The sequence below is a fragment of the Echinococcus granulosus genome (assembly GCF_000524195.1).
Source record: "Echinococcus granulosus chromosome Unknown EG_S00018, whole genome shotgun sequence".
Taxonomy (NCBI): Eukaryota; Metazoa; Platyhelminthes; class Cestoda; order Cyclophyllidea; family Taeniidae; genus Echinococcus; species Echinococcus granulosus.
The window spans coordinates 1,002,853-1,015,835 of record NW_020170398.1 but is presented as its reverse complement, the minus strand read 5'-3'; the positions used below and the strand labels follow the sequence as shown (position 1 = coordinate 1,015,835).

The following is a 12,983-nucleotide window of genomic DNA, read 5'->3' as shown; positions in this document are numbered from 1 at the left end:
ATTGTGGTCATGCACCATGTTGGATCTACACGTACATTTGTTAATTGCTGAAAAAACTAAGGGCTATAATCAACACATCTTTGACATCCCTGATTAGGGGGACAATAATGAAGCTCACCGAACTGCATCATGGCTGAGACGCGAAGTGTATCAAATCAGTTGTCAAATGGCCAAATGATTGTGACACAGCGACAAGTCGCCACTTTGATTTGAGTCAAGTGTGCAAGATAGTTAGCAGCGCCAACGAAACCAGCAAATCTAACCAGGTACAAGTCATCCTTGTACACACATAAGGAGGAGTCAACGCAGCAGCACAATCCACCACATCAGCTCACCATCACTCGCTTGCTTGCTCGTCCACCTGCTTGTCCTCCCTCACTGTTGAGCGGCCGTCCTCAGTCCCAATTTATGGCCTCGGTTCGAGCGCACTTCAACAGCAGTCACGAGAGGAGTGAAAATCCCACCTTCTTCAGGAAGCGAGTTCACGCAGCAGCGTCTGTTTCGAATGAAAGTCTGGTATGCCAACACGTAATTGCCTGCTGCTCACTCTATGTGATTGACTACAGTCAAGACTCAAAATTTTAAATCATGCGTTTTTTACCCTCCCATGCTTTGAGCATCCCCTTTTCAAATCATTCAGAACTAATCTTTGTGAAATACTTTTTCCAAAAGTGGAGTGTTGGTGCAACCAACATGGCACTTTTAATCGCTCTGCCTGTTTCATTTTCACTTTTTATTTAAGAATGCATGGTGGACAATATGGATGACTGCGCAAAAAATGGACAAATCTACTTGCAGACGTGTCTCTCCATGTCGCTTTTGAAGTATTAACAACAATTTAGCTTATAGTGTATAAAAACCCAAATAATTTATCCTAACTTTACACATTTGATAGCTGTTTGCAGTTCATTTTATGATGGGAACACATGCCAGTCGAACTGTCTTTGATGCCATTCGTTATCTGTCATTTTCGTGACACGAGACTTCGCGCGTGGCCTCATCACAACTCTTCTTGCTAGACTGTGCAGAGGCAGATCCACTTTCTTATTATTCACATGAAACATCATTGTAATTCGAAGACCCTTTAACCACTGACTACAAGTAGTCCATTATCACTGCCAAGAATAGAGAGTCTGCTTTCTCTTACTTGACGTGGCAAGGTTTTAGTGATTTATCCTCAGAATGACCTTTGTTAAAACACTTCTTTATAGGACGTTCCACTATTCCACCTTACCCAACGCTTATACAACAATTATGGCAAAAAGCATCCACCCCTCTGAAGTCGAGTCAAACTTCAATCATAAATTGGAGAGGCCTAAATCACATCCATCAAATGTAATTGCCACTGCTGATATGGGAGTTCCTAGTAAGAGGACAATAATGGAGATTACGAAGGAAGTACCATGCAGCTAGACTGGGGCACATCGATGCTTTACAAAGCAAAATAAACAATGCGACGCATTTCGCTAGTCTCTACAGGTTATCAGAAGTCATCGCACCATTCCGCCATCTGATATTTGGAGCATGTTTCCTTCTGTGAAGGAGGTATCACCTATCCACCCAATTAGCTTCTTCATATGAGCACCGAGGATGGCTTCCCCATTGATTGTTCCCAATGTTTCAGGTCCATTACTAATGCAGTTTTCAATAGCTTTCTTGCAGAATACGATATTAGGACAACTGACAAAGGCAGATGCGGTGCTGCATCCTTCTGTTAGGAGTCTTCACAGACTCAACCATCCCAAGCAGTAGCGAATGTTTGGCAAGCATTACTAACAGTTAGATTGGATATCCCTCCGTATGTAGCGCCCTATGCCCTCGTTCACATGGTTAGTGAAATAAAAAGCCAAGCTTTGAAACTACAGTGTTAATCCAAGATAAAAGTCTTGTAAACTGATTATTTTCCAGTTTTCATTAAAGCTGACAGCTTCCCAAAAGTTTGATTTAAGCTTTTGCTTCTCCGCCGAGTCATGCGATGTGGAACGCTAATGCATTTACCTAGATTTTGCAGTTTCTTTACATGAAATATTTTGAGGAAAACTAACAGCGTTTTATTTGCCTTCATTTTCAAAATTTTTATAGTGTAGACTTACTTGATCCAGTTAGAGAGTAGTGCGTGAAAAGGAGATTATGCGGCATAGCCAAGTTTCGCAAAGGGTCGCATTAATGTGCCTCTTGGGGATTGGCAATATTTTTTCCTTAGTCAATGGATCCGCCTTTATTGATAGATTGTTACCTAAGAAGCGTCTATTTATGCAGACAGGTGAAACATGGCATTGTCACATCAAGTAAACAGATTACCTCTTTGACACACTTACTTTTTCGAGACAGTTCAGAGACAGAAAGCAGCTCTTTGTACAATGGAGTTTCCATGACGCATCAGTGACGAAGGGATCAAATAGCTTTTCACAAACAAGAACATTTTATGACCTCGATTACTAAATTACGGGTAATTTTTAAGCCACCTCGCCTACTCTGTTGACCGACGCAGAACACGGACCAAGGGTAGCTCCAAAGGCGAAGTTCAAGAGAGGAGTTAGGCTACGCTGTGATTTGATGGGTTGAGTTATCATTATGCAAGCACCTCAATTTGTACAGACTGTGTCACTATTCAGCGGCATAAGCTTTGGGCCGCGCTAAGAGCCACCCAACTCTTCTGTGTGGCACTAGGCTGTGTGATCCACCCCACCACTTCGCCATTTTGCGACTCTAACAGACTCGGAACGTAATGACGTTCTTGTCACCAAATTTTCTTTGCCATGCTTTTTACTTGATCCGCGACTTCACTATGTTTGGCAACTTGTAGGGGGAAAAGTGATTTGATTTTACTTATGATGTCTGATTCCTGATTCCATGCTTAATGAACTGCGCTGGAAAGAGGCTACTTTGGAACGTAATCCCAATTGCTTATCTATATTCTTTAGCAAGCTTCTATTAGGTGCGAATCGCTTCCCGTATAAGCACTTGTCCAAGGGCAACTTGAAGAGGAGGGTTCCATGTCTGTGGACTAAGACACAGTAAGCGGTTTTGACAGGTAGATTCTGAATAACTGAATTCCCATTTCTCTTTCTTTGCTATAAAAGCCGTAGGGCAGAACTCAAAATTAAAGTGCATATCAAACGTCAACGGTATTTTTGTTCTTTTAAAATAAACTACTCTAGCAAATGTCTTCTTTCTGTGGGAGCGACTGAGCCAGGATGGTATGTACATTTGGACCACGTTGGCTCACCGCTGTCATCAATTTTGTACGCCAGGTTCCATAAACTGAAGTGAAAGAAGGTCATAAAATTAATACGGGCAGAATAAAATGGTAACTACAAATGTGACCGCCCTGGGGCCCGCGAAGGTGAATGCTTTACTGAGACGCACGTGGTAGATAATGTGAAGAAATTCAAAGGTCTCTAAATCAGACAGCAGTAATCGCTTAATTGTATACTGGTTCAGCGCAATGCTTAAAAGCCTTTATTTCTTCTAAATTTTATTAAGCTGACAGCTTTGGAGTGATGCAAAAATGATGACTTTGAGGTTTTTCATACGACATCTTTTTTAAAGACAAATTGTTTCCGAAGACGTCCTTAGAATAGGTTTAAGGGCCGCTAGACAACGCTTGACACGTGAGTCAATCAAACTTTCCACACACTGCAAAATAATATTTGAATGAAATATGCAATTTGAGGATGCTCATATCCAATTTTAGGATATTTTTATGTTCCCTGACTGAACCTCTGCCTTATTTTCCTTTTCATGCCACAATAACCAGAGTCTTACGGTTAGGATTTTATTTTTACTCACACTCGATCACGGATTGTCCGACATAAGCCGTTATCTAAGTAGATCGTGAATAGTTTGTAAAACATAAAAGTCATTTTATCTGTATATTTTTAAGATTTGGGAAAGAGCCAATGAAAGAGAATCGAAGGTTATCCATCGGTCCATCACCAAGATGCATGGACACTTGGCTCCAATGTTGGTAATCCGCAGCTGTATTCGCCTTGCTGACTCCGGATTTGAACTTCTTAAAGGCAAATCAACGCTCTACAACTAGTGTTTTTACGAGACAAGCTTGGCTAAGGGTAAAAATATTTGGCAACCTACATTTGATATTCCCCTTCTTATCCTTTGCTAGTCACAGTAGACTCCTTCCTACCAAGTTCAGGATTTTTCCCCTAACATAAAAATAAAGTAAAGGACAATTATTAAAATAACTCCTTAAGGTATCAAAAAAACATGGAAGAGTTTTTTTCTAGGCGATATATGACACTATGAGCATGGACACTCTGGAGATCCGAGCCAGGGTAAACAAATGGCGAAGACTTCGGAATTTGGAGTTTGTAATGTTGAAAAGCATGACCAACCAGGACGTAATACTTTGTCTCGACGTTGGTGGCCGGAGTGCTTGAGACACTGGGAGAGGATTCCCATTTATAGGGTTTTAATTGGCTGTGGCCTTACTGTGAATATCAGTACTCTTAAATGTCAACCAATCAGAGAGGAGATTGTGTGGCTGGAAAAGGAAACCCGTAGGATCCCCAAAAAATGTCATTTCTGTGGATATCAACTGTCATTTAAGGCGAGAAATTCACTACATGTTTTTTCAAAAGAAATACCATCATGCTGTTGGGTCATCTGAATGTCAATGAAAGAGGAGAGCTTTGCACTCCTGCACCCTACAATGGCAGATTTTTGCGTTTTTGGGTGATCATACTGATTGAAACTGGTGCATGAAAATTTATATCGCTTCGAATGTGAACACGTAAGATCTTACATCCTCTTATTTGAGACCTTGGTCCAACACATCTGCAACTATTTCCGTTGGTAAATTCCGTTCCATTTTGGCATCGATGCGATATTTGATTCCAAGGAAATGCTAAAAGGTGCAAATCTGAGGGGCGGTTCCTCTGTTTTGTAAGAAACTGCATATGTGTCTAAGTTATAAGAAGTTGTTCAGTTAACAATTCCAGTGGTGAGTGAGCACTAACAGATTCAAAATTAGGCTGAATTATAGCGACTCATTGGCAGGTTGGACCAACTCCGTCGCCATGAAGGTGTAACCTCTCCAAGAGAAGGAGGAAGAGAGAGAGAAAGAGGAAGAAAAACTCTGATTCCTCTATAAAAAGTCATCCAAAATCTGGCATCATCAGTGCTCCTAATCCAAGGATCTGAAACGGGAGGTAAAATGGAGAAGCAGAAGAAAACATTACAAAGTGCAGGCTATTAAAATGGGATTAAAATTAGTTACACTTGAAAGAGCTTCGATGTCTTTCAAATTGCCTTGCCAAAAGATCTGAGGATGTTTCGGACATGGTTTTAATAAATGTGACAGGAGCAATTGAGTCTAATCTTCGTCTCGGTGCACAGGAATAAGTGGAAGGGGTGGAAAGAGGTATGATAGAGCTTAACCAAGTTGTCTACTTTCGGACAGCAAAGAAACATAAACACAAGTATATAATAGGCTGTTTCTGCCCGCGCTTTGCGTTCCTGAATACAAGAATATGGGCGGTGGCGCCTACCAGACAGTAAAGATAGTAAAACCGCAACTAATATCCGCCCAATGGAGGTAATCAAAAGAGAGTTAATGCAAATTACGCCATTATTTGGATTAGAACCAATCCCAGCAAAAGAAGGTCAACAGAGATGAATGTGGTTCTCCACAAATCGGATTGCCGGTAAGCACGAACAATAATTTTGCAATGAGTTATTTAGTTCTTCGGGCAAAAAGGTCCCAGTTTGTGTGGTTTTCGTTTACAGCCTGCTGCAAAGCCTACTTATAGCCTCTTAATGCGTGCAGCTATTTACATTGCCCTACGAGGCATCACAAACCCTCAGACCATCTGTACGTTGCCCGCTTGGTGCTCATCATCACGCACCTCTTATAAAAAAACACTCACATCCACTGGGGTGATGGATGTGACCCCAGAGGCAGGGCTTTTAATTTTACTTTGGAACTTGTGGTCAAACTGGCTGCATTACAATTGGAGAAGGTGGGATAGTGAAACGCACCGACCAAAATAGTTCAACTAATGTCATTTTGGCCACAAATCACTAAAAGCCTTGCACGACCAGCGACGGACTACGCACCTTGTTCTCGGCATCGGCGGTAAACAGGGTGTAGACAGTGGTGAAGAGAAGTAGTGCCTGAGGCGTGGGGAACAGCTTGCAGTACTGCTTAACGTAAGTAATGAAACAAATAATTTGCATCATCACCAAGTGTAAGGGAAAAGTTGTAGTAAAATCAAATAAACGGGCTTTGAGTATTGAATGCCATGCAATAATAGGAGACAAAAACCTTCAAAGAGCACCATTTCACCACTTTATTCTTTGATGGACTTTATAAAATGCATCTTACACTTCAGATTGTTCACAGTCTGAATGGCAGAATAGAGGAGAGTGTAAAATGCCTCTTGCGTTTTAATGGCTAAAAAAACTTACTCGTGAATATATCTCTTTCTAGGCTTTGAAAAGAGAGAAAGATACTGCCTCACTTCATCTGACGAATCCGCCTCCACTTCTCCAATGGATTTTCACCCCATCTTGCTACTGGAGAGTCATTTAAAAAGTTTGCCTGACCTTTTAAGGTAGTAAGTTTCATCAACCTTGAATTCGTTAACGAGTTGGGCCTTCTTGGGCTCAATCAGAATGAACAGAAGTTAAGGACTTCAATATGGGCGTCAGCATTGGCGATATGTGTGTTGAAAATGTAGGGTGATTTAATTTTCTCAAACCTATGGTGATATTAATTGCCCTAGCTTGTTGACAGTTATAAGGACAATCAAAGGAAAACAAACGGGAGCACGGGGTTTGACACGTTAAAGAATAGTCACGAATTGGGTGCGAAAAGGGGCAATTCCAAGGAGGGGTTGTAGGTACCTCCAGTATGCATTACCTGGTTATTTGCCACAAGAAGCATGCATAATTCTAAGAGAGCATCTTTAGGAAGTGTGGGAAAGAATAATAAAAGAGGTCGTGCAAGGAAGCATTTGCTTTTACCTTAAAAGATGCGCAAAGTGCACAGCCGCATCACTTTCTCCGACCACAAATAATGGGTCATGAATGACATTTTAGCAAAAAATAACCGTAAAAGGAGTGTCTTATTGTTAACATTATCCTTTTACTTGTCTACAGGTACAAAAGTCACTGCTTCACCGTCTTTACTAGTGACAAACTCGAAAGGAGTAGATGTCCATGTGTATCCTTCTTTAAGTGAAGCGAAATATCCAAGTTGGTTAAAAAATAACCCAAATCTTTTCTGACTATTTGATTACCTTTTGTGACACCTTTTCTCCCTCTTTAATTATTCACCTCCTTGGGGCATGGAAACGCACTTGGCTTTTTGAACATGGAGGATCACACAATGGTTTCTTCTCAGGACCACAGGTCATTTAATCCGAACTTCGGTGGTAGACTTTGGCCCTTTTGATGGATTCAGAGTTACGCATACCTAACCGCATTGTACGAGTTCCCCAACATCATCGTGGAGATGTAAGGGAACCCTATCCTATGTTTAATTCTCTACCCACCTCCGTCTCAAAACCCACCCTCATCTATTTTGCCTGACTGTCCAGTACCAACGCGGGGCCTTTAGCCATTAACTGTGCAGACAAATGGGTCATTCAAACTACCATAATCTCGCTAGGACGAAACTACTCCTCGTTTCCTGTGGTGAGTAAGAGAGCAAGCACGGACACGTCGTCCCGTCACCTTACTCCTATGGCTTGTTAATAAAACATCCGTATGGAAGATCTTATCTCTTCTGGAACTCGACTTGATGCAACCTCGTGCATAATCCGCATGATAATTGTAGGAATGTGAGTCCAAAAGCAGTGATATTTAATATTGAGAATAATGCGGTGTAGCTTTATGGATGCTAAACTGGCATTCACTTCTCACTGCCACCTTGATCCGTCTATCTGGAAAGTGCGTACAACTTGGCTTCATTATGGACGTTTTCGAATACTCTAAATCGGGCTTTACATTAAGCCCTAGTGGTCAAAAATTGACGTGAATCATTGTAAAAATCTGTTGGCTCCTCCTCTTCTGTGACGTTTGGACAACGTGTTAAGCCAACGAAGTCAGAGCTGTCATTTTGTTGGGGCGAGTCGCTTGTCGCTTTCACCACTTTTGGAAACTGTTGAATGCATCGAAGTGCTGGTAGGTTGATAACAGCTGATGGAATGGTGACTGGATACGCACAGAGGGAACAGTGAAACCCTGAACCATTCATTATCGGCGTCAAGGCCGTTGCTCGGGAGGTTATATCTCCTGAACTACTGAATGCACAATAACCAAATAGCCCAAATCATGTTCCAGCAGTAGCTGTATTGTTTTCCTACGAAGCATTCAAACTATACAGCTTGTCGAATGGTAAAAATTCCTAACATCGCTTGCGCGGAATATTTTGACAGTGATAGACTGAAATAAGCGCTTTTCCTTTAGAAAACCAACTTCACAAATGATAGGCGCAAGATTTAATTGTATTAAAGACACTTTTAAGTGTTAGTCTTGCTTGTTTCATCTTCTTAACACTGTGATAGGTGCCTAATTTTTGTTAGCTTGACTACAGCAAACACAGTTGTGGAATCAGGATTATTTGCTAAAAAATAGGTTTATGCTGAAATCCTCGTCCCCTGATTCCACCGGTGCAGATCCCGATTGCTGTTGTACTCACATAAATATATAGTGGTACAGAACACTTACCAAACCTCTTTTCCTTCCTCCGTCGATTAGATGAGCAACATGTCAAAGATTCACTAGCTGCAATTGGCGAAAATCCAAGTCCAGTCAACTTGACTGCCAGACCATTCATTCGGTTGCCATCGGTACCACGGAGTATCATAATGACAGCAATGACGAATATTAAGCCTAATTTTTACTAAAGGGCATAGGAGCAAGCGAAGATGAGGGCATATGGACTTGTTTTGGTAAGTCTAAATGGATGCTTTCCAAGAGATTCACAAGACTTTAGTAAAAAAGTAGGAAGGCAGTTTGCACTTCAAAATGCGGAGTAAAAACACTTGCTTGAAGTGCAAGAGGGTGAGTAAAAAGTTACCTCAACGGATTTATTCTTAGTCATGTCTGCAAAATTAAAAGGTCTTAAAATTGTTTGCAAATAGCGGAATGGGACACTTGTGACACCGGGACTTTAAAGTGTCATCTTTAGCCGGACTATTTACTTATTTTACTAGAGCAAATAATTCCTGCAAAAGACTTGTCAGCAAAAACAAAAAATATTTTGATTAGTATTTTGAGATTATCCAGTAAAATTTAAATGTCAAGTCCCAAGCCTTATATTTAGAAAAGAGGCTGGCGTGCAAAATTAAAAACCTACTCAATATTTAAAACTTACTCGAGAAATTGAACGAAATGAACCCAAAATTTGCATTTTTATTTTTTTGCGTAAAACACTACCTAGAAGATTCTTTTGATATTTATTGCAGCACACTTTAGCATTTCCTCAGAATACAAGCTCACAGTGCCAAGTTATTGGAGGCAGGATCCGAGAGGGTGGTATCCAAGACTCCGCAAGTAACCGCAGTCAACTGAGTATTCTTGGCCGTGTGCCCTCCAGTCACCCGAGAGGTAAAATTTCCTCACGCTACTTGACGGCTAAATCAGACCTCCTCCTTATCTGCATCCAAAATGGTGTTGTAAAATTTTATCATTAAAGCGGATGTTGTCGTGGCTGCTCGCTCCCCTCTGGAGAATCATTTGGAGTGGTTAAGTTGGTCAAGAGCCAAATGAGGTGCCAACAGTGTTTTTCATCAAGTGGGCCGAAATGAGGTGAGCCATTTCTCTGGCCAGAGGCTGACTATATGGACAACTACGAATTTTCATTAATGTTTTATCCTTAATATCTCCTTCCATTCGCCTGGTTCTTCAATAAATATCCTTCTTTCCTGTACCATTGTGTAGCAATCCAAGAGTTTTCTGGAGACTAGAGAAGGCGTAATACTCGAACAGAATAAGTACTATCAGCCTACAGTAGTACTTGAGGCTACTGACAGGGTCCGGATGCCAGGCCGCCTAATGGTTGTACAATGGCGGAGCTCCTCACTGTCTCGTTACCGAAACTAAGAGTTGAAGAAATGATTGAGGCAATACATTTATGCCAATAAATAAACAAGTAAATAAGTCCACTTCAGATACCTCTACCTAGTAATTTATCCATATTATGTATGTGCATGTGAGCTCCCATCTGCCGAGTTCATGAGCAAAATATACAAACGCCAAAGCCTTCAGCAGGGTGATCTTAATGGCCGACGGATCGGAAACACGCCTTTGCTAGGTGGGTGCTGGAGGCAATAGGGGTTACATTCCCGATTGACCTTGATGTCAGAGTAATCACATGGGGTCTTAAAGTCTCTTTGAATGTGCTGCTTGGTAGTCAATAGTGAGGAAGGAATTGTCCAGAAAATCAAAGTAGGAAATTCATTTAGGGTTGACGACATTCACGGCCATTTACTAATCATTCACCTCTGATGCATTTATTCAATTAACTTGCAGAAACCAAGATGCTGATAAATTCAAACGCCTAATGAGTCATTTATTATAAATGCATTTACACATTGTTTAAGCTTTTTAAACACATCTCGTATGAATTTCTCAAATGGGCCACTCTTTCACTCACTTCTAATTCGTGAAGTGTAAAGACCAATCAAATGCTATGAGTTTATAAGGCTGCAGTCAACTCGCGCCTTCATCAGTCTCCAGTCAACTATAATCCGAGATATCCCCGACTAGATGGTCTTGTAGTGCCCTGAGACTTCCTAGGATTGCTGGCTTGGCCCAAAGGCCAGCCTATCCGGTGTGGTACAATGGGCAATTGAAAAGTGGTTCTTTAACAAACCCAAGCGTTAAGCAACCATCGTATTTCATGACCCCTCTCCTCTTCTGAGCGTAGTCCCCGACGCTCCTACTGGTACACCTCTCGCTTCAGCCATTACAACGTAGTCGGTGCTCTAGGGAAACACCCATGAACCGGCCGTGCCGGTCATCAAATTTCTGTGCAACTGAGGAGATACTTAATCTCAACACCATTGATCCATCTTGGAAATTTAAGTAGATCCGGAGTTTCGTTCGACTTGAGAGGTGGAATTCAGAGAAGGGGAAATTGTGCCGGCCATCATGCCTGCCCATGGATAGATGTAGGACCACTGGACTAAAATCGGATTTGTGTAAGAAAGGGTGGGATTAAATCAAGAGCCATGGGGGAAAAGTTTTGCTTCTGTTCCTCATTGTCACATTGTTCCCACTTTGGAGCTACCCAGCCAATATCCACCCGGGCTCTATCCAGCTAGTGGAGGCGATATCACGAGTTCGCTTTGTTGACAGCTATTTGCAGGTATGGTAGGGAAAGTTGTAACAGAACTTTCAGTTAATTCAAGGCTAGTGTTGCTTCAGTTGTTAATAGCCTTTAAACAGGACAGGAAACTGGGTAGTTACCGAAGGTACAAGTCATCTTCAACCCTTTTCTGGCTCGAAGACCAGCTCACCCACTACGGTACAGTGGTCCAATTAAAAGTGGCTCTTCACCAAATCTGAAAGTTAGACAACCGTCGCATTACAGTCTTTTCCCAAATGGACTACTGAAATGTGACTGCTTAACTGAACTTCGTGAAGCCCTAAAAAGTAGCTACAAGTAAGGATTTTTATGAATGTGTATTTAATTGGTACGAAGGCACAAAACCCCATCAGGATTTAGGAATATTTACTTGATTTGTTTAAGGACGGTGGAATTTCGAAGCAACTTTGATTTGTGCACTTCTACTGAGATCGGTTCCAAAATTAATTAATTAGGAGAACAAATGGCTTATTTCTTATGCAGGCAAGAATATGGCAACTTTTATTTGATTCGTATTGGGAGCAAAGTTATTTAAATGAACTTAGCAAAGCGTTATGAATTTCGACATCATCTTTGATGTTTTAATTTTACCGCAATACGTCTAACTGATTTCTACAGGCAGAAGAGAATTGAGAAGGGAGGATGATTTTTTAAAATGGCACTTGTCATTTGCGTCTTTGTCCCATTTCAAGTAGTTGAGCAACTGACACGCTAATTTTTTACAGTATTAGCTTTTCTTCAAGCCTTATTTAGCAAAAATAAGAAGAAGGAGGTGAAATATCTTCCTTATGCTGGATGATATCCTTAAACCATCTATGTACTTCTTTTTGATGAGAAATTTTAGATGTTGCCCCAGAATTTTTGAGAGAAGCGGTTGTTAATTAAAGCTAGTAAACAAATCTGGCCCAGTGAAATTTGTTCTCTTTACTTCCCCGCTTTACATTTGTGCATGCTGCATGATTTGCTTGGCCACCGAATTAGAATCTATGCGGAGGTTCTGGCCGAGCGAGCAGCGATTCCCTCTTACAATAACACGACGAGAGAGGTGATGCATTAGAAATGTAGGCCCAAGCACTCCACCTCAGTGCGGAAGGGGAAGGAGAGAATTAAAAGTCCATTTTTCACCCATTAGGTCTCTCATTTTCTTGTTGGTAAAACAAAAAGCCGCTTCAACCTCAACTAGAGGTCAAATCCTAAAATATACAGATAACATGGGAGAAAAAGAAAGACTCATTCAGTTTTGTTTGTTTCAGGTGAATTGACTTTAACAATGAGAGCACCGGGACACCTAAACTACTTTCTCTCGTTCCCGACAGATTTATTCTGCTTTTGCATGCTTTTTCCCCTAAGACACTTTTAAAACCCCATTAGAGCACCCATTTTATCCTTTTTGCAGAAATTAATTAGATCTTTTTGTTTCAAGACCGTGGCGGCTCATTTGCATCATTTTAAGTAGGCCACTAAGTGCTCTAAAATGTCACCGCTTACCTGAGCGATTTCCCTTTTTAATATCCTCTCTAACTAATTAGCCCTTTTACTTGAATATTTTTAACTTTTGTCCCTCCAAAGCAAACGCTGCCAAAAGTTTTTTTTTTTTCATTTCTATCTTAAAACACATTAAGGTGTTTTCAAGTGTTGAAATCCT

The 12,983-nt window shown here is 41.1% G+C and overlaps 1 protein-coding gene across 1 annotated transcript; it reads right to left on the bottom strand. All coding sequences in view use genetic code 11, as the record gives it.

Annotated features, from left to right (window-relative positions):
- Window positions 1-4,999: 4,999 nt before the first annotated feature.
- Window positions 5,000-6,198, bottom strand: EGR_03513 (hypothetical protein; the record flags this gene model as incomplete). Its single annotated transcript, XM_024492762.1, has 2 exons — window positions 5,000-5,107; window positions 6,079-6,198. 2 exons carry the CDS (start codon window positions 6,196-6,198, stop codon window positions 5,000-5,002), a joined length of 228 nt encoding a protein of 75 aa, XP_024352895.1.
- Between the last annotated feature and the right edge of the window lie 6,785 nt (window positions 6,199-12,983).